The sequence below is a fragment of the Larus michahellis genome, chromosome 19, assembly GCF_964199755.1.
Source record: "Larus michahellis chromosome 19, bLarMic1.1, whole genome shotgun sequence".
Lineage (NCBI taxonomy): Eukaryota > Metazoa > Chordata > Aves > Charadriiformes > Laridae > Larus > Larus michahellis.
This window is the reverse complement of record NC_133914.1, coordinates 177,158-196,737: the sequence shown is the minus strand read 5'-3', so window position 1 is coordinate 196,737 and position 19,580 is coordinate 177,158. Positions and strand designations below refer to the sequence as shown.

The 19,580-nt window shown below is 56.5% G+C and overlaps 2 protein-coding genes across 2 annotated transcripts; both read right to left on the bottom strand.

Moving 5' to 3' along the window:
* Positions 1-332: 332 nt before the first annotated feature.
* Positions 333-12,258, bottom strand: NT5C1A (5'-nucleotidase, cytosolic IA). The gene is made up of 6 exons (XM_074562727.1): positions 11,956-12,258; positions 5,784-5,951; positions 4,806-4,935; positions 4,365-4,487; positions 3,760-3,944; positions 333-3,468 (listed from the first exon to the last, which is right to left on the bottom strand). The coding sequence occupies exons 1-6, from the start codon at positions 12,199-12,201 to the stop codon at positions 3,103-3,105; spliced, it is 1,218 nt and encodes a 405-aa protein (XP_074418828.1). The 5' UTR covers positions 12,202-12,258; the 3' UTR covers positions 333-3,102.
* Positions 12,259-14,422: 2,164 nt separating this feature from the next.
* Positions 14,423-18,538, bottom strand: HPCAL4 (hippocalcin like 4). The gene is made up of 4 exons (XM_074562591.1): positions 18,416-18,538; positions 16,465-16,634; positions 16,106-16,321; positions 14,423-15,849 (listed from the first exon to the last, which is right to left on the bottom strand). The coding sequence occupies exons 2-4, from the start codon at positions 16,624-16,626 to the stop codon at positions 15,652-15,654; spliced, it is 576 nt and encodes a 191-aa protein (XP_074418692.1). The 5' UTR covers positions 16,627-16,634; positions 18,416-18,538; the 3' UTR covers positions 14,423-15,651.
* Between the last annotated feature and the right edge of the window lie 1,042 nt (positions 18,539-19,580).

The window sequence follows — 19,580 nt, the reverse complement described above, 5'->3', positions numbered from 1 at the left end:
GTCTGCCAAATTGTATTTTTATCCAGGACTTCATCACAAGTCCAGGTTACAATAAAAGCCTGTTCACGAAGCAGAGGGAGGTAGCTGTATCACAGTACATCTCTCAACTCAGGAATCGCACCTCTCCCAGAGGTCTCCAGTTCCCAGGTAGCTGCTTTTTATTACATTTTCTGAATTCCCTTAAATCCCAAAAGGCTCTTTTTCCTTCTCGTCACCCCCACCCCTTCACCATAAAAGCTGGGAGGTCCCAAGCTGGGACCCCTGACTCTCTTGCTGGCTGCACCAGGGAGCCAAAATACCCATTGTGAGAATGGCAACAGAGAGAGCCAGGCTGGGACCAACACAGTTTATTACAGAAAAACACCCAGAGGGATTTCATTAACACGGCAGTCCATTCACAAGAAAAACCACCGGAGGACAACGAAATGAAACCCACAGCAACAACACACAGCGGGTAAGTCCAGTCATCGGCCAGCGCAGCACAAGAGGCACAACCGCACTGGCCCATCAGGGTGGGAGACGTGCCCAGCTCATGCAGCCGGTCCTGGGGACCGCATTGCTCCCCCAGCCCGAGGGGATGTCACGGATGAGCAGACGAGGAAGGGACACAAGCAGCAAATCCACGTCTGCCAGTTGCAGTGACAGAGGAGAAAAAAAAGTAGGAAACCATGTGGATAAAAGCAAATGCAGCCATTGCAGGAACAGAAAATCCTCCCCCCCCAGGAAGGAGTCAGGAGGTGCAAAGGGAGGTCTACTGCACCTGGGGCTTGTTTCCCAAGCCCAGTGTCTCCCTGCAAGCCCCTAAGCTGCCCTGGCAGTAGGAGGACCCTAAGTAGAGTCACTAAAACTCCTGCCTGCGCTGTACCCTGCACCCCAGCTTGCCCCCCGCTCCCTGTGCATCTCAGGCCCCAGAAAGGCAGCGGTGAAAGCTGCTGAGATCCAGGGACCTGCCCCAAAACCACAACACAGTGCTTCCCTAGAGCTAACAGCACCTTCAGACAGGACATCTTCTCCCGCACAGCCCAGCCCTGCCAACACCCCTCATCCAAAAGGCACATCCCCAGTGGCTGTGCTTGCACGCTGTATCCCAGCTCAGCAGCACCTTCCCTGGCCGGGGGTTCCCAAGGACTTGCTGACAACCCTATTCCTCTTGCGACATCACCTCCTGGGCTGGCGAGAGGCCCCGGTGCAGCCCATTTGCGAGCTGGGCTTGGCTGGGCTTCCACGATGTGATCTTCAGGAAACACCTTGGAAACGTTTACTGGGAGACCAGGATGTTCTCCCCCTGCCAAAAAGGTCTCCGAGATACAGTTCAGATCCCAATATCTGGGGTTCACATTAAAAAGACAAGATCTTTTTATAAACCTGTATTTAATAGAAGCGTTACTGAGATACTCATTTCTTTCAAGACTTTAGTTTGTTTGTTTGGATTTTAGACCTTCCTCTAAGGTGCTTGTCACCCATATGTGACAACAGTCTGTCAAAGTGAAATAGTGTAGGGGGGGAAAGAGTGCAATCTGCTTTTCACTGCTAGAGCAGGATTTAGTGCAATGATAAAACAGTCTCCCAAGCCACTGAAGGCATCACTAGCTTGTTTATGTATTTGTCAAAAGTGCGGTAACTCAAGCTCTAACTTGGGAAGGGCTGAGCTGTTTTAGCTGAAACCTCCCCACAAAGTCGAGCCAGAAGCAGACACATACCTGGGAAAACTTCAGCCCACAAAGTTGGTGTTTGTAGAAAACTACTGTCTGATAACAGTGGGCATCCATTCTGCCCAACCACAGGGTACACTGACTGGAAAAAAGAGAAAAAATAATAAAACAAAAAAGAACAAAACCCCACAAGAATGAAGTCATCTTTAAATTTTGCTCCTGAGAGCTTCCTTTGGGACAGGGCTTTGTGCAGAAATGTCAGTGTGATTTTCACACCACTTTCAGAGCAGCTCTCCAAATGGTTTCTCTTCCTGTTTTTTTTAATCGGAGATTTGTTTCTCTCTCCCAGCATCACTAGCAGAGGTGTCTATTTTAGGAAACACCAGAGGTTTTAAAAAGCTGAGGAGAAAAAGATTATCAACTCATATGGGCTCAGCATAGAAAAGGAAAAGAAATCTTTTAATTAAAACCCCCAGGCTGAAATTCTCTGCAGATTTACCTAAGTGGACTTCAAATGATGCCCCTAATACATTAGGGGCTGCTTTTAACTTAATTCAAGCCCTAGGCATGTGTCTGCGGACCCTGGGCGGCTCACACAAGAGCTGGGCTTTGGATGCCTCACTGAGATTATTATTTTTAAGTGGTAACTCATGCAACTGTGAAACCCAAATTTAAAAAAACCGGGCCAACAATACACTGGCCCAAAGCTCCAAGCAGGAAACAGGATTTTTTTTGTGTGTGTATATTTACGTATATATGTATATACATAAATATACGTATATATTTAAGTGTTTGTTTCTATTTTTCCAAATTTAGTGCATGAAAGGAAAAGCTGTTCAGCTGACAGAATCTTGATGGAAGGATAAAAACATGAAAGATTTTCTGGTTAGGGAGCAGGGGCTGGATCTGCGAAGGAACAATATTATGGCTTAATTTTATTTAAAAGGGACAACATTTTGTTTCAAGGCTGCTAGAACGGTTTTTGTGTGCTCCTAACTTTCCAGTTCAACAGTTCAGCCTGAACATTTGGTTTGCAAATCAAAGGCTTTGGGAATTACCTGGGGTTTTAAAGAAACGCCAATAGGTTAAACCTGCCTGGCACAAAGAGTCCACAAAAAGAGAGATCCATCCTCGAGGGATTTTCCCTGAAGCAGGTGCAAAGCGCGGGGAAGAGAGGAGATGGCTCAAGGGGCTGCCCAGCGCCGGGGAGCCTCCAGCCCCACGAGGAACGGGGACAATGCCACGACATTGCAACGAATACAGAGGCGAAAGGAAGACTTTCGTCAGCCCCCTCCTCCATCCGTGCCCCCAGCAAGGCTCCTGCTGGGGAATAACCTCACGCTCGCCAGGCAAATGCTCTCTGCCTTGCAGACCACAACCCAGGTCAGAGCATGGTGCACAGGGTAAAGTCTGCGCCGCACGCTGGGGGCCGCGGGACCAGCCAGCTCCACTACTTGCTGTTGGGGGTTTGCTTCTCCTGCGCCGTCCGCTTGTGCTTCTGGGCGATGCCATAAGGGACGTGGGCAGCGACAGTGCCCATCTCCTTGGCTCCCTCCACGTGGAACATCTGGTCATCGAAGAAGATGTGAGGACGGATCTTCTTCAGCAGTGGCCCCTTGGGAGCCCCGGCCAGGAACAAAGCCTCATCTGTCTCCAGGCCCCAGCTGCGCAGAGTCTTTAGGGCCCGGGCTCCCGAGCTGGCTGCACTCCTGGCAGTGACCAGGTAGGTGCGAATGGGACACTCCAGCCTCAGCCCCTTGGAATAGAACTTCTTCTGCAGCTTCCCCAGGGCCTCCAGGAAGCCCTTCAGGGGTCCCTGCCAAAGCAAGAAGAAACCATCACTCCCAAGACCTCCATGCCGTCCCCTCCTCCAGGCACCCAGTCCCAACAGAGCCAGACAGGCTGGCTAACTCCTTCTCCCTGCAAACCCCCAGAAATGACAGCGAGGGGCCCGCAGCAGCCATCCCATGGGCCAAATCCAGCAGTACCAGGCTGCTGACCCACCCCATTTCACACCCCACGTGCTGATCCCTGGCTCGTTCCCAGAGGCAAGAGCTGTGGACAGTGTCTCTCCCAGAGGCTTTTTCTGGCTGCACCCCAGCACTACCTGTGCCAGGGGCTTGTTCTCATGAGCCTTTTCATGTTCAAAGAACATGTCCAAGCCGTGAGCCTTCACGATCTGCTCTGACTCATCTGAGAAGAGCACGGCGTCGCCATCAAATGCCACCCGCAGCTGGTTCTCCGACACCTCCAGGTCTTTGCTGGGGCCGAAGATGGTGGCCGCAGCGATCCCTGTGGAGGTAAAGTGCAAGGCAACAGGCGGCAGTTACCCAAGGACCTGGCCTCCTGGCTCATCTGTTGAGGAGCAGAGCAAAACACGACGGGCTGAAAGCAAACACTACAAGGAAATGCATGCACCCAATAGTGCCTGCAGCTTGGCCCAAAGACCTTTTACAGCAAAAACAAGTCCCCAGATGATAAACCTCCCTTTGCATACAAGAAATAATGCGGAAAACCAGTGCCTTTGCCTTGGAAGAGCTGTGGAGCTCCCTGGAGGCTCTTTGGTGAATCAAGAATGGGATGTGGGACAAGGCAGACCCCAGCTGCACATCAACATAGGGACAGGGACATTGGAGCTATCGCTCCCAGCACCAACCCCCTGAGGGGTCCAGGCTCCCCCCGCTGCCCCCCCGAGCTGAACCCCAGACTCACCCTCTTCAATGGCCTCACTCACTTTCTCAGCATCAGAGGAGAGGTAGAGGTTGGTGTGATAGGCCTTGAGGTAACAGATGGGGCTGTTTCCTCCTGTCATGCAGAACCTCTCGATGAACAGATCTGAGGGCAGATGGACCCTGGAGTGAGCATGGTCACCCCGCAAACACTCCTTGACACTGCTCCCCTGTGGCCCCCGAAGACTTGGCAGGATGGGGGCTAATTTTGTTACTGCCGTTAAACAGCATTGCCAGCAGCCAGAGCATCCTCACCACCAGCCAACTTCCAGTCCAAGCCCATGAAATCTGGGAGAAGTGGGCTCAGCTTGTGGTTTGGAGGAAGAGACAGGAGAAAGTATCTCCTTATCTTGCTGCCAAGCAATAACTCCCTCCCCAAAAGCCGGCAGCACCTGTGTGAAGGACCACTTTGCTCTGAGCTTACCATAGTGGTTGATGCTGTTGATCAAGCGAACCCCGACCTGGGCATGGTTATTGGTCATGAGGACAATGTCGAAGAGCTCCTCGCTGTTGGGGTAGAGCTCACGCAGCTGCGTGTTCACCGCTTCCAGCGCCTGCAGCACCCCGGGGTGGTAAGGGTGGGTGTCAGTGAGCCCCAGGAATGGCCCTCACCCCCTTCCCACCGAGCAAAACACTTCTGTTCACCAACGCCAGGGATCTGACCTGACCTCAACTACGCCCCGAGCCAAGCTGACATCAGCAAGCAGCTTTAGCTGGGAAAAAAGACTGATTTTGGTGAAAAAAACACATAGCTACTCTTCTATTTTCAAGCACAAAAGGTTTCAAGCTTTCTTTAGGAGATGAGAATAAATTAGCTCAAAGTTACAGATAAGTGTTTTTTGAGCAATCAGGAATGGAACAAGTCTCTCCCCACTAAGTGGATTTGTTTAGTCATTCCGAATGGGCAAGAGATTGCTTCAGTGTGAGCCAGCACACAAAACTGCACAAAATCCAGTGGAACTAGGGCAGAAATTGGAAAATATTTTTAAAGTTTGAATTGCCTCATTTCCACATGTCAAAATTAGAAATTGGCCAAGACTGTAGCAAAGCTAAATTCAGCCAGTTTAGAAGAATAAATAAATTGTAATAGTAATAATTAAAAAAAAAAATATATAAGAATTCCCTAAAGGGAAACTTTAAATATGATCCAAAGAGATGATTTCTTCAATTCTTGGGCTCAGTTGCCAATTTGGAAAATTCAGCGTTTCCTCAGTCTTGGAAGAAGCACATCGCTTGCCAGGAGGTTTGTTTGACCTCTGTTTGCTCTGTAGCTACACCCCTTGTGCCACGCTGCTCGTTTCCCACCCCATCCTCACGCAAGCACCCCACAGCACACCTTTCTCCCCAAAGCTCTTGGGTCAGGACCACAGTCCAGATTCAGCTGAGGTGGGTGGGTGCTCACCTTGACGAAGGGGAAGGCAGCCCCGGGGAGGAAGGGCTCGTTCTCATGGTCCAGCTGGTACTTCACATAGGCCTCCACCCCTTGCTCGCTGTAAATCTTCTGCTCCTCCTCCATGCGGAAAAGTGCTCGCGACGACACGGCGATGGTGATGGCATTCTCGGGCTTTGGCTGCAGGGAAGGGGAGAAAATGGGAAGGCAGCCCCCATACCCCGCTGCCCAAGAGGGCATCTTTGAACTTCCAACATGAAAGGCCACAGGGTGGGTGACACCTCCATAGCGATCTGGAGGATAACGAGACAGCTGCAACCCTGATCTTCCAATGTTTCAACAGATGAAGCCCTGATGCATCCTTTCCACATATTCAGGACACGTGAGAGCCTTTTTCTGCTCTTTGCACCATGTGCAAGCCCTCCCACTGCAAACAGGCTCCCAACGTGCTACCCCAGGAGAACCACTCAACCCCATGCAGAAGGAATTTGTGTGGCTTTTCCCCCTCCAGCCAGGAAAAACCACACACCGTGGCTCGGCCAGATCCGCACTCCCACGATGCTGTCCAGATGTGACAAACAACCCGTGCCAGCTCAGCTTATAAAAATACTTGATATAGTTATTGTGGGCGGAAACATGACAAACAGGTGGTGCAAGCAATGATTTATGAGTCATTATTATTAATGTTTGAGGGCTTGATCCAAAATCCACTGAAGTCAACAAGGGGCCTCTAGTGGGACTTGGCAGGGAGAGAGGGGACACCACAAAAATCAATCTCATCTTGACCCTCACCCGTCCTCCCTCTCCCCTTAGAGGGCAGGAGGGTGTTAATCCCCATCACTCACTTGCAAGCATGAAAGCAAATTCATTACTGATAGCCAACAAGAAATCCTCGCTCCCAGAACAGCAAATCCTGAGGAGGGATGGTGGCGCAGGCAGCCCTGTCCCCAGCAGACTCTGCCTGCAGAGAGCCCTGGGAGCAGGACACCGCCTGGGGGCTCACAAGGGGGATGCTCCCCGGGAGTGGTCCCAGCCCGTGCGCTCTCTGGCTGTGCTCAGGGATGCACCTCCGCAGGGAGCCTGCGAAATCCAGGCTGTCAGCACTTCAGTAACACCTCACCCTCAGCTCCTCTGTGATTTCCAGGATCCTCATGTACCACGTTACCCCATGAGTAATCCTCCAGCAATGCTGTTTGCCCAGGGACAGGAGGGCGCCTTGGCCAGCTGCTCACACACCCAGGTGCTCCAAAGTTCAAGCTCCCACCTTGCCTAGGGCTGAGCTTTACAGAAACAGCAGCCTGGCAAGAACAAGGTACCCCATCCACACTGGGAATCTTCACTCCCCACAGGGCTGGCCCTGCCCTGGGGCTCACTCTGCTCCAAACCCAGCCCCGCTGATCCTGCCCAGCACGGAGACGCGCCCAGGAATGAGTCAATGGCAGTGCCATTCCTAGCACCGCACCGCCCCCATAAGCGGTGCCCGGGGCCAGTCGCACAGCACGGTCCGTCCCAGACACCTCTCCAAGGCTGCATCAGTACCCAAAATCCCCAGCAAACAGATTAAGCAGTGAGCGATTAGGACTAGACACAGATTAGCTCAGGCTAAGAACATCAATGCGGCTAGAGGGATCCTTTTCCCACAGCGTTTGCAGAAAAATAAGGTCCCATTTGGAAGCAACTGTTTTGAGAAAGCAGGTGAACAACCCCCAGGACACACAGCATCACCCAGGTCCACACAGAAGCTGATCGGCGACACCAGCATCACTCCCACAAGTGAACCACAGCCACCAGCTCCCCATCTTAAGCTACCTGGTGGGTGTTAGCTATTAACTTGTCACAGGCCATGTCTTGGCGCTCCAACTCATTAATTAATAACTCTGGTGTCATGGGCCATTTATTAGCTGAAAATATTAATAACTATTAAAGGTATTGGGACATCCGGCCATTAGCCTTCAGCAAGGAGTCCTGCTGCTCCCGAGCCCCTGCAGTGCTGGGTTATTTATCTGGGTATGTAGGAGAGCTGCCGGGCACTCGCTCCCCGAGGGACCGCAGGGCAGAGCATCCTCCACAGCCAGCACCGCAGGAGGATTCCCAGTGGAGAAAGTAGGTCAGCAGCATCCACGGCACAGAGGGATGTTCGGGGGGTGAGATGCATGTGCGGGGGGGTGAGATGCATGTGCGGGGCCGTAAGCCGAGCCTAGCCAGGTACCCAGCCTGAATTTGCATCTCTATCTCCCCACAGCACACACCGTGCACCTGGCGGGTGCCAAGAGCACAGGCACCTTGCGCAACAGCAACAGGCTGCTCAAGGTCCCTTCCCTGCCATTTAAAGGCACCAGCCTCCAGGAGGTTAATTTAAGAAGTAATAAACACAGCAATAAAAATAACCGTAAGCTTGGGGCCCTAACTCTGCCCCAGCGTGGGCTGCCGAAGCCCCAGCTGCCTGCATGTGGGAAGCCTGGCCTCCAGGAATGGGACCTGCTGGATCCTGTTTGCTCCTGCCAAGGAAGATTTGCACCTTTGGAGCACTTTCTGCAGGGAAGTCTCACCCGGACACTAACACAGCTCCCAGCTCCAGCTGGGCTGGAACAGCCCTGCTGTTCTCTGGGAAATGCTGACATTTAAAAAATAAGGCAATTCTGCTCTGTGAGGAGGGAGCCACATTTTGACATTTCTTTGAAGTAGAGGTTTCATTTGGAAGCGTTCCCTCCTCAAGGTTATTTGGATGCTTCTCCATCCCCACTGGTACTGCAGATTACTACATTCATTACTACATTCAAAAAATGGGCTTTAAAAAGTCACAGTGCTACCTCAAATCCTCTATCAGAGTGCTGTGAACAACCCAACAAACCTCACCTTGCCTTGAAACATCACAGTTTTGGGGGAAAACACACTTAATTTTTAACAGAAAGCATATGCATGGGAGGGGTCCCACTCACAGTCCTCTTTGGGATGTATTTAGTCCCAGGAGATGTCGTGGAGCCTGCACAGCATCCAATCCCAACGCAGCCTCCAGCTCTGGCTGCCCCAGCCCCGACGGGTTTGGGCACTCTGAATGACAAACCCTGTTTGACTCTCAGAGCAGCATCCAAGGTCAACCAAGGTCAGTTAAAGCTCATCATCCAACACAAGCCCAGGGAGCGGCTGTCGGGCTCTGCTCAGCCAAATCCAACTGAAATTTTCTGCTTGGGGATTTATGGTGAGCTCTTCTCCCTTCCCACAGGAAGGTCAGTCAGATCCAGCCCCATCCTTAACATCAAGCAAGAAATTAATGATGTGTTTAACATAAGTGCAAACAGGGCAGTGTGGGGGAAGGTCCCATTCCAACCCTGGGTCCATCCCCAGGCTCAGCCAGACAGGAGGGACAACCAGGGACACAACGCGACAGCCCAGCTCTCCGAAGAGGAACATCAGCCCTTGGCACAGCTCCAGGTGATCCACGAGGTCCCAACTCCATCTCAGAAGCACAAGTGACCTTTCCAGCAGGCTCTGGCTCCATAAAGTGCAAAACCCATCCCAGACCCAAACACCCCACTTTCAGGGCAAAGATGTATTTCAGTAGCGCCTGGAAATGGCACGTTTTCCTCTGCAGACCCAACAGCTGGCAGGCCTTTAAATCGCTCTTTTAATCGGATGCAAATCCTACGCAGCCCCCCAAGGATTAGAGACAGACATTTGGAAATCCCACACACTCCGGGGATGTGCAGCAGGGCCATGCCTTCTCACCCACGAGAGCCACAAGGTGCCCATAGCGGCACCCAACACCAGTGGCTTCACTGCCACCCCTGGAGGCCATTGCTGGCTGGCTCCATGGCAGGAGCCACAGCAGGGACCCTGTTCTGCACCCCCTGATGCAAAAGGTACGTTTGCATCGCTTGGGCATGAATAGGCTGGACCCACCTTGATCCTAAAAGCCTGGAGGAACTCTGGCAGCCCCATGCACTTCCCTGGATGCTGCAGAAAACCAAATCCAAAATTTTGAGGTGAATTTTGGTATGAGATTTGGCCACAGAAAAGGAAGAGGAAGGGCTCGCTCCAGGGTCAAACATGGTCCCCCACCCCAGATAAATCATCCCAAAATTGAGGCACCCTGGTGAGACAGATGGGTCTCCACGGGTGCAGGGGACTGGCAGAGCAGGGGAGGCTAGCAGAAGGCCAGCTCCCACCAACCCAGCTTCTCCTCGCCACATGCCGTCACTGGGAGGCTGAGGAGACATTTTCCACATTGCTGAAAAGTGACAAGTCTCATCGCTGACCTCCCCAGCTGGCAGGAACAAGGCCGGAGCAGGCTTGGGAGCCGGAGCGTGGGAAGAGCGGAGCCCCCTGCAAAGGAGAGAGCCCTGTGGGCTGTTAACCCCTTCCCCAGCCAGGAATGGGCCCCCCAGCAACACACTCCAAGATCACCCTGCCTTCTGCCATCTCACAGCCCGTCTCCAGGATGGGTTGCACCTGTGCCTGGTCCCTCACCGGTATCTGCTCCGTCTGGCGGAGACATTTGGCTGAGAGGACGGACAGACCCGGCACCCACAAGGGCGCAGACGGACAACAGCAAACTCCATTTCCCACGCACACCAGGGAGCCCTGGGCGGCCGCAAGCCCCCTGCTCGGGATCAGATTAAAGTTCAGGGCAATGGCTGAGATGTTTTTGAGTTTTCCAAATGCATTATTTATACTGCAGAAAAGTGCTCTGCAGCCATCCATCATGGGCTGTGACAGCTGCCTGGCAGGGCAGGGCAGCCCAGCTGTGTGCGAGGGCAGCCGAGCTGCCTGGCCATGGGCACGAGGCCCCCAGCCTGCCCTGGCCGAGGGGCATGGCGCTGGGCAGACACCGCGAGCACGGGCCCGGGCATCACATGGGTGGATGGCACAACCTAACTTCAGGGCCCAAGTGCCTGGATCTCGGCTCTGATGCTGGTTTGCTGTGTGAGCAAACCACAGCACTGCCCCTTGCCTCAGTTTCCCCAGCTGTACTACAGAGATGGGCATGCTGGTCACCAAGCTCGCTGCAAGGAACGGAAGAGGAGGAGCCTGTGCCGACATTCACAGGAGGCTGAACGCATGGCACGGAAGATAACTAGACACGTCCCACCACCAAGCCAGGCTGTCCCTCTCCTCCCAAAGGGCGAAGGCAGCAGCACCATCAGTCGGCAGCGGGTACAGGACCAGGGGGTGCAGCCAGGTCCCCAGCAGGGAAAGCACGGGGGCTGCTCCAAGTCAGGGTGCGCAGAGCAGGGGCTTGGCCATCTCCCATCGCCAGACTCGCACGCAGAGCCTCACTGCGAAAGGCACCAGGTGTCATTGGGCTCCCGACATCCCTGCGGGCAGCACCTCTGCCAAAACCCCACGCTTTGGGGGCACACAGAGCCCCAAGAGTGACTATGGCTGGGTGGGCTCCCAGGTTGCAGGGCCAAGGCCAGCCCGCCCCGCGATGCAGCCCCCAGCCCCGCGCGGGAGCAGCTATTCTGAGCTACAGCAGCACTTGCGGACGCTCCCATGTTTAAACCCAGCAGGCTCAGCCCTGGTTAGATAACACAGGCTTTCCCTCTAATCTCCCAGAGCAGGCGAGCCCCTGCGACACCCCGCTGCTCCAGGCAGGGATTCAGCCCCTGGGCCGTCCCCCTGCTCCACCACAGCCACCCCTCCTGTCCCTGGCAGGGCCTCGTGCCTTGGCGCAGGGGACAGGCAGCTCACAGGGCACCGAGCCACTCGGCAAGGACACCTCAGCCCAGGAGGGACCCAGGAACCCCCCACGGACCTGCAGGAACCCAGGGAGACCCAGAGAGACTAGGGGAATCTGGAGAGAACCCAGGCAACCAAGGGCAACCCAGGGATGCCATGGAGGAGTGGGGGCACCTGGAGAGACTCAGAGCTTCCCCAAGGACCTGGACGAAGACAGGGGGTCAAGGAAAAAGCAGAGACACCCAGGGTGACTCCAGGGCACCTGGAGGAGACAGGGTACCCAGAGAGATGCAGAGGGATCCACGGGGAACCTAGAGAAAATGGGGCACCCAGGAGGACGCCAGAGAACCTGCACGAGGTGGGACACCTGGAGAGACCCAGAGGGACCCGGAGGCGATGGGACATGCAGGGGGAGGCACCCAGAGGAGATAGGGCACCCAGAGGCACCCGGCGTGACTAGTTCCTCCCTCGGGCGGGGAGTGCTGCCCGGCTCAGAGTCTCTCACCGATTTGGGCTTCTTCTTAGGGGCGAGGTTGTCGTAGAAAGCCTTGGCCTCCTCCCAGGGCCGCCCCGCCGCGCCCGGCGCCCCCGCGGTGCCCGGAGGCTCCATAGCGCGGCGGCTCAGAGGCACCGGGCTCGGGCTCGGGCTCCGCCGCCGCTGCTCCGTGCACGACGGCGGCCGGTCCGCGCGTATCGGGAACTGCCGGAGCCGCTGCCGGTGTGGCGGAGCGCGCTTTATAAGGCATCCCATGAAGCTCCGGGGTTTCAGCCCACCGGGGCACGGCTTAACCTCTTCAGGACCGGGGCCGAGCCCGCCCCTCCGCCGCCTCCCCCTCCGGTGCCGCATCCCCCCCCATCTCCTCTAAATGCCGGGGTCCCGCGGGGAGGGAGGCGGGAGCGCTCCGCGGCCGCTCCAGGGCAGCAAAGCCCCGGGGGGGGGGGGGGCGCAGGAAGGGGCAGGGAGAGAAATGTGCCCCCAGCAGAGAGCCCAGGGGGCAGGTGACCGGGCACCCACGAGAGACAGCAGCTCGCTCTCGGCCCGAGAGCATCGGAGGCCGTTGGGGTTCACCCATCCTCACAGCATGGCACCGGTGGCGGGGAACCGGGTGGCTGGAAGGGCACAAGGGTGATCAGCACCGGGAGCCGGAGGGAAAGGAGCAGCCACAGACATGCTCACACTCTGCTCCGTGCCAAGGTAACCCGTGCTGTGTGCCAGTTAATGGAGGGAGCATGGGTATTAATTAAGGCTCTTCACTAAACGTTCTCCCATGAGCACTGGTGGGATTGAATCAAGCCACAGAGATATGCTTAGAGCCCAGCTTTCAGCTCAGGTTGAAAACTGCACCACGACCAGCAGACACCCACAGCCCAGAGGCCACCAGGGAGCAGGGACTGTGCCCCGGAGACTAAAACTCAGCAGCCAGGAAGGACCAAGTGATGGAGGATTCCACCTTGTCTCACCCAGCACAGGGCAACATCTGGGAGGAGGTCACAGAGCCCTAGCACAGAGGCCAGCAGAAGTGTTTTGCCCAAAGCTCTGTACCAGCAGCTAAACACCAACCCTCCCTACAGACCACGGTCTTGTGGACACTCGTGGCCCTGCCCATGAGACTGATCAAACGCAACCTCACTTGCAGTGAGGTTTAATCAGGAGAGCAGAGCCAGGAGAAGCCAAGTGCTGGTGAACAGGGCTGGCTCCAGGGCTCGCCCAGCTGCCCAGATCCCAAACCATTTGGGATGTCCTTCTGGGAGTTTCACATCATTTGAGCCTCAAAGACACCCTTTCCCCAGGGCCTTTGCGTGTCCTTCCCGGGAAATACCTGAGCTTCCTTTGGGGTGGCGCCAAGGGAAGCAGGAGCTCTGAGGGCCCTGGGATCACTGAGGCAATTCTTAGTTCCTTCTCGAGCTTGAGTTACTGCCCTTTCAGACGGCAGCCTTGGTATGTCCCCAGGCTCCCACACAATGGGGACAACCTGCCCCATATGTCCCTCTTTCCCCAAGCATCGCTGAGCTGCAAAAGACACACTCCCAGACAGCCCAGGCAAGCACTGCAGCCAAACCCAAGGTGCACAGAGCTCTCCCTCAGCAGCGCTCCTAAAAATACTCACGCAGCCACGGCTTTGGCATCCTCCCATCTCTGTGCTCAGGTGCTGGCTGCTGCAGGACTGATGAGATGCTGGCAATTTGCAGGGTGGAAGCTGAGCCATGCACCTCCCTGAGCACTGGAGCCAGGCAGGATGGGGTAAGCGGCACCGCACAGCCAAGGCTCGCAGCCAGGAGCCAGCCCTGCCTCATTGACTACAGAGAAGCGTTTAAAATTGGTGAGAGGCCCTTAGCAACAGCTACTGTCTCTGCAGGCTGCTGATGGAGAAGAAAGGCCAGAGGAAAATACATGCAGGGAAGATGGGCTTGGAGAAGAGGGGGCTGGGGAGAAAGATAAAGATACAGTGATAGCAGGTCCCAGTTGCTGATGGTGCTGGGATGGAGCCTGGGAAAAAGCCACCAGGTCCTCTGGCTACGCCCAGCCCTGATGCGTTCCTGTGCAACCTGCTCTGGGTGACCCTGCACTGGCAGGGGGGTTGGACTAGACTAGATGACCTCCAGAGGTCCCTTCCAACCCCTACCATTCTGTGATTCTATGAATGAAGGGAACAGCCAGGATCTGGCTCCTGGTTGACAACTGAAACCTATTTCCAGCACAGAACAGGGATGTTTGGTCCTACCCAGCCCCAAGAGATAACATTCCCTTCCCCAAAGCTACCTGCATGGCTGAGGGGTTACACTCTCACCAATCTTCAAGGCTCCCCAGACTGAGCCCCACTGTGCTGTCCCCAAGGGCTTCTCTCCTTGGAGCATCACAGTCTCAGATGAGACCCATAAATGATGCTCATGAATGCAGTGTTGTCATCTCACCCTCCCCATAGCTGCAGCAGCCAGCTGCCCCCCAGGAAGCTATTCCAGGGGACACCACACAGGGGGGACTGTTTATTTTTCCATTAAAAAAATAGATAACAACTTCACCATCTCCTAACAGATATTACAGTCATCAACACCACAACGTGCAAACTACATATCAATCTGTGACAATATTCCTGTCCTGGGGCAGGAGGGATGGAGGCAGCAAGTTGGGATGGGGGTAGGAAGGAGACAAACATGTTTCTTGTGGCCTCAGAGCCCTGCCAGGAGGCTCAGCAGGTACGGCACCCATCCACACCTCTCCACAGCCCCAGTCCTGGACCCACCAGTCCCCACAGTAGTGCCACTGACCTGGAGTAGCACCAGGGTATGCCTTTAACACTCACACTCCTGACCTTGTTCCAGGGCAGCCCACGGAGTCGGGCAGTCCTTGGCTTTGATTTGGGACACCAGGCATCACTTCAGTATCCAGGAAGGCCAGAAATGCCACAAAGCATCCAAGATGCTGCTGGGGCAGTTATGGAGGTCACCCGCTTGCTCTGCCAGCTCACACAGATGATGTGGTAGAAGGCGGCTTCTGGGATCAGACACTGGCCACATCCAGGGGTGGCCTTGGACACTTGCTCTCCCCTTAAAGTCCCCTGACCAACCCTGGCCGTTCCCAGCAGCAAAAGCAGAGGTGGAAAACCTGAAGCTGGGCAGAGGAAGCCAAGGCAGCGAGCCGTTAGGGAGGGGGCAGCACCCTGCCCAAGCTCCCCAGCACCCTGGGGCCAGCCCTGGACCCTCCAGGCAGCCTTGCAGGGAATTGCCAGTGAAGGAGAGACCAGGACTTGGGACGTTTCAGCCTCCCTGGAGGCACCACAAACAATGAGGGGAGATCAGCAGAAAGTGGAAAGACCTGGTTTCAGTTAGGACAAGGGAATGGGCCAGGCAGAGCAGTGGGGGAAAGCAGGGAGGAAGCAGCAGGGATGTGGGAGCAGTTGGCCCTGGGGAAACAGGATGCTTGCCATCTGCTGCTGGGAGTCCAGCTCCAGGACAGGGGAGGGTTGATTTGGGGGTAACCTCAAGCTGAAAATACCCAGAGGGGTCTTTACCCATTGAGGGAGAACTACAGCCCATGGGCTGCAGGCTGCCCAGGAGGCAGATGGGTGGCAGGAGGGATGGAGCGTGGCTCACACCTGGGGCCAAGCAGGTACAGGGGGAAACTCAGCAGAAACTGGGGATGGAAACCACCACAGGGAGAAGAGGTTGGCTGCAGCCAGTCCAGCGATGAGCCCCCAGGGCTCTATTTCTGCATGTCGCACTGCAGGAGGAGGACGATGGACGGGTCGCTCTTCGCTGCCTCCTTGAACTCCTCCAGGGAGATCTGGTCATCCTTGTCCTTGTCCATCTTTGTGAAGATCTTGTCAACACGCTGCTGGGGTGTCAGCCCATCTTGGTTCATCCTCATCATGATCACAGTCCCCACCATCTTGTAAATGGCCTGGAGCAAGAAGAGAAGCAAAGTACCAGGGCAGGAATGCTGAATGGGCGGAATGCCCCAGGACAAGGCAGGGGGCAGGATTGCTGCTCTGCTGGGACCCAGCTAGCTGCTGGCACAAGCTATGCTGCTGCACAGTGCGTACCTTTCAGACAAAGCTCCGGGCAGAAAAAAACATTCTTTGGTGCCCAAAGGGACCTAATAGATGTGAAAAGCCTGGAAAAAACAAGTTACCCCTGCTGATTTTAAGCACCGGTACCTCAATGATCTCCAGCATCTCCAGGCGTGTGATCTTCCCATCCCCGTCCAGGTCATACATTTCAAAGGCCCAGTTGAGTTTCTGCTCAAAGGTGCCCCTGGAGGTGACAGACAGGGCACAGATGAACTCCCTGAAGTCGATGGTCCCATCACCGTTCTTGTCGAAGGTACGGAAAGCATGCTGGGCAAACTTGGAGGCATCTCCATAGGGGAAGAACTGCAGGGAGGAGAAAGGAGAGAGACTGAAATGAGGAGGAGGATCTTGCTGTGGAGGCTGCACCCAAAGCAGCACCCTTGCCCTGGCAGGAGCAGGGTGCTCCAGCACTCAGGGCAGCACTCAGGCCCGTGGCCAGAACCCACCTTGATGTAGAGCTGCTGGAACTCCTCCAGGTTGAGGATGCCGGTGGGACAGTCCTTGAGGAAGCCCTTGTACCATTGCTTCAGCTCCTGCTCACTGAACTCTGTGCTCCTCACCAGGTCATCCAGCATCTCTGGGGCCAGCTTGCTGCTGTGCTTGCCCATGGCTGCCCCTGGGAGGGAAAACGCGCAGCTTCTACACACCGGGCATGGGAAGGGCTGGTACTCCCAGGTCCTGCTCCACCCCACATGCCTCTTCCCCATGCTGGAGCCGATCCACCTGGTTGGTGGGTGTTCATGCACTGTCAAATGCTGGGACAGCAACTGTGTCACAGGGGACAGGCTCGATGCCCATGCTTAGCTGTGGCCTTTGCTGCTGGAGCTGTGCAAGAGCTGCTAGTGCAGCCAGCAGTGTCACCTTCAATCCCCCCATCTGCTACTCAGCCCTTTGGGCTGCAGAAGAATGCTCAAAAACCAACTGAAGATCCAGAACATCTCCTCACGTAGCCTTTACCAGGCCACGATGTCCAGCTGCCCTCTGTAAGGATGGGATAAAGAAGAGGCAGCACAAGTTCGCCATTAAAGCAGGGAAAAGCCTCTCTGGCACTATCTGACTTGCAGCATCCAGCCGGCTGCAGCGATGCCCAACCTGCTCCTGGCCAGCCCTTGGTGAGGACAGGGTCCGCAGCCAGGCACCCCTCTGCCACGGGGCTGCCTGCAGCACAGTGCACTGGAGCTCTGGGAAGCCCGCAGCCGCGTGGGCAGGACACGGAGATGCTCCGATACATGCCGTGCCCGCTCCCACGCAGCCTTGGCTGCCAGCGCCACTCAGCCCGAGCAGCAGATGGTTTGCTGAGAGCTCCTGTAGCTTCTCTCTCCATAGAGAAAGTTGAGTAGAAGTTCACCTGGAGCCCAACCAAGCACCATCTCTCTTCCGAGCATCTAATTTCCTGGCCATGTGGGCTTGGGGGAGATAGGGGTACCCTGGGATGGGCACAAGCCCCCCCCCAACCCTGAGTGAAGCAGGGCTCCTGGTGCTTCCAGCCATCCCTGCTCCCAGTCAATCCCACAAGCAGAGGCTCCTTCCTGCCCCATCGTCCCACTAGCATCTGTCACCGTCTGCCACGGCAGTGCTTAACCCACCACCCCTCAGCATCCAGAGACGAGGAAACGCCCAGACTCCCACGGAGCACAACACTTCCCCAGCAATCCCCAGCTTGGCTGCGGAGCTACACAAGCACCACAGCCTGGCTCTAACCCACAGGGACCAATTAATCCCCACCATGTACCCTGCTGGTGCCCTCCAGCGTCTCCCACCAGCCGTGCTGGCAGGTGGACGCAACCTCTCACCTGCACAAGGGGCAGCTTTTCCCATATGGGAACAGCAGTGAGGACCTTTGCTAGAAGCACCACACCTTATCCTGCAAGCAAAGCCCTCGAAGAGGCCGGAGCTCAGGAAGAGCACCCTTTGGTCCACAAACATCAATTCTCTTTTCTGAGCAGGATCCAGCACAGGCCATGCCAAGGCAGGGGACAGCAGGGACAGCTGCTGGGGCCAGTAGCTAGAAGGGCCATCACACACTTGACACAAACCACTTGTCTCAAAGCGTTAATATCATCACTGATCACTGGCTGCTGGTCCCAAAACAGGACACAGGGGAGTCGCTACAGGTGTCCCCCCCGGGTCTGCACCCTGGGCAGCAGAGGGTCCCCAGGATCACGCCGATGGAAGGGCATCCTGGGAGGGGGCAGGGTCCAGCCCCAGGGGATGGACGGGGCGGCCGGGCTGGGAGCAGCAGCACTGGCCGGGGCTGCTGTGCCCATCCCGGGGGGGGGCAGCTCCGGGGCACCCGACTCTCGCTGCAACCGGCTCCCGGGGACAGTGCGGCTCCGGGCACCTGCCCCGACGGCGGCTCCGCACAGGGGAGGCAGCTCCGGCCCCGACGGCCCTTACCTGTCGTGCGGCGCGGGCAGGCGGCGGCTTGGCAGGGCTTGGAGACGGCACCGGTACCGGAGGGGCCGCGGTCCAGCCCGCCGGCTCTGCCCCCGCCGCTCCCGCCCCTCTTGTAGCCGCGGGCCGCCCGCCCCCCCGGCGGCAACGTTCCCCCATTGGCTGGGAGCGCTGTCAATCAGCAGGGAGGGTCCGCGGGGCGGGGGGCGCGAGGTGGGATACTGGGGGGCTATTGGGATGCTGGGGGGGAAACCGAGACTCGGACGCTCGGGGATGCTGGGGAGGATGCTGGGACCGGGATGCTGGCGGGGCGGGGGGAGGATGCTGGCAGTGGGCTGCAGGGCGGGGGGATGCTGGCGGTGGGATGGGGAGGTGCTGGGTTCAGCATCAGGGATGCTGCCGGCCCTGCCTGCCCGGAGGTGTCTGCCTGGTCCCCAGCCTTGAGCGCCGTTCCCCTGTGCTCCCTGTTCCTCCTGCCACTCTCTGCTGCTGCTTCCCTGCTCCTCCTCACTCTGCCCCCCTCACCTGCCTCTGGCTCCTGTCCCGGGTGGTGGCTGATCCCAGAACACCCCAAAATCCCCTTCCCTTGGTGTGCTTCAGGGCTGGCAGGGGCCATGCTGCCTGCGTCCCCTGCCAGGCACCCAGCAAAGAACCCCACGCTGCCTGCACTGAGGGGACACTGGGTCACACCTTGGTCCTCCTTGCTGGGCAGAGCCGCAGCTGAAGCACAGAGGGGAAAGGGCACAGAAAACTGCTCTGCTTTCCAGAACCAAACAGAGTGTTTCCATAGCGATCTCTGGTGGCTCTTCCCCGTGACCTTGGCCATCCTGCTGTGATCCCAGTGCCACCCAGACTCATCTGCAGCAGCCCCTCTGAAGCTGGTGGCCACTGAGCTCAGATTAAGTCTCCAGCCAGCCAGGGCTGGTCCCCATCCCGGTCCCCACCGGGGCTGTGGGGTGCCGTGGGGTGCCCGCCCTTCCCAATGGCTCAGCATCCCCTGGCCCAGCCCTGAGCTTGGATGCACCCAGCTTCACTGTGGAGGTAGCTGCAGAATCCGCCCGAGCCAGAGGCAAGAGAGGTCTGGTTTGCAAAAAGACACAAATATTTGCAGTTGTGTATATCAAGCAGGGCTGCAGGGATCCGTTATCCGCCTGCCCTGCGGACAGGA

What these genes read in the sequence shown, in the direction of transcription:
- NT5C1A (XM_074562727.1), bottom strand. Translation starts at nt 12,201, where the DNA reads ATGGGATGCCTTATAAAGCGCGCTCCGCCACACCGGCAGCGGCTCCGG. An exon ending in CTAAGAAGAAGCCCAAATCG is followed by an intron (nt 5,952 to 11,955) that starts GTGAGAGACTCT and finishes CCTTCCCTGCAG; the next exon opens with CCAAAGCCCGAGAATGCCAT. An exon ending in GAGTGAGGCCATTGAAGAGG is followed by an intron (nt 3,945 to 4,364) that starts GTGAGTCTGGGG and finishes TTACCTCCACAG; the next exon opens with GGATCGCTGCGGCCACCATC.
- HPCAL4 (XM_074562591.1), bottom strand. Translation starts at nt 16,626, where the DNA reads ATGGGCAAGCACAGCAGCAAGCTGGCCCCAGAGATGCTGGATGACCTG. An exon ending in TCCAGCAGCTCTACATCAAG is followed by an intron (nt 16,322 to 16,464) that starts GTGGGTTCTGGC and finishes TCCTCCCTGCAG; the next exon opens with TTCTTCCCCTATGGAGATGC. An exon ending in AGATGCTGGAGATCATTGAG is followed by an intron (nt 15,850 to 16,105) that starts GTACCGGTGCTT and finishes TTCTTGCTCCAG; the next exon opens with GCCATTTACAAGATGGTGGG.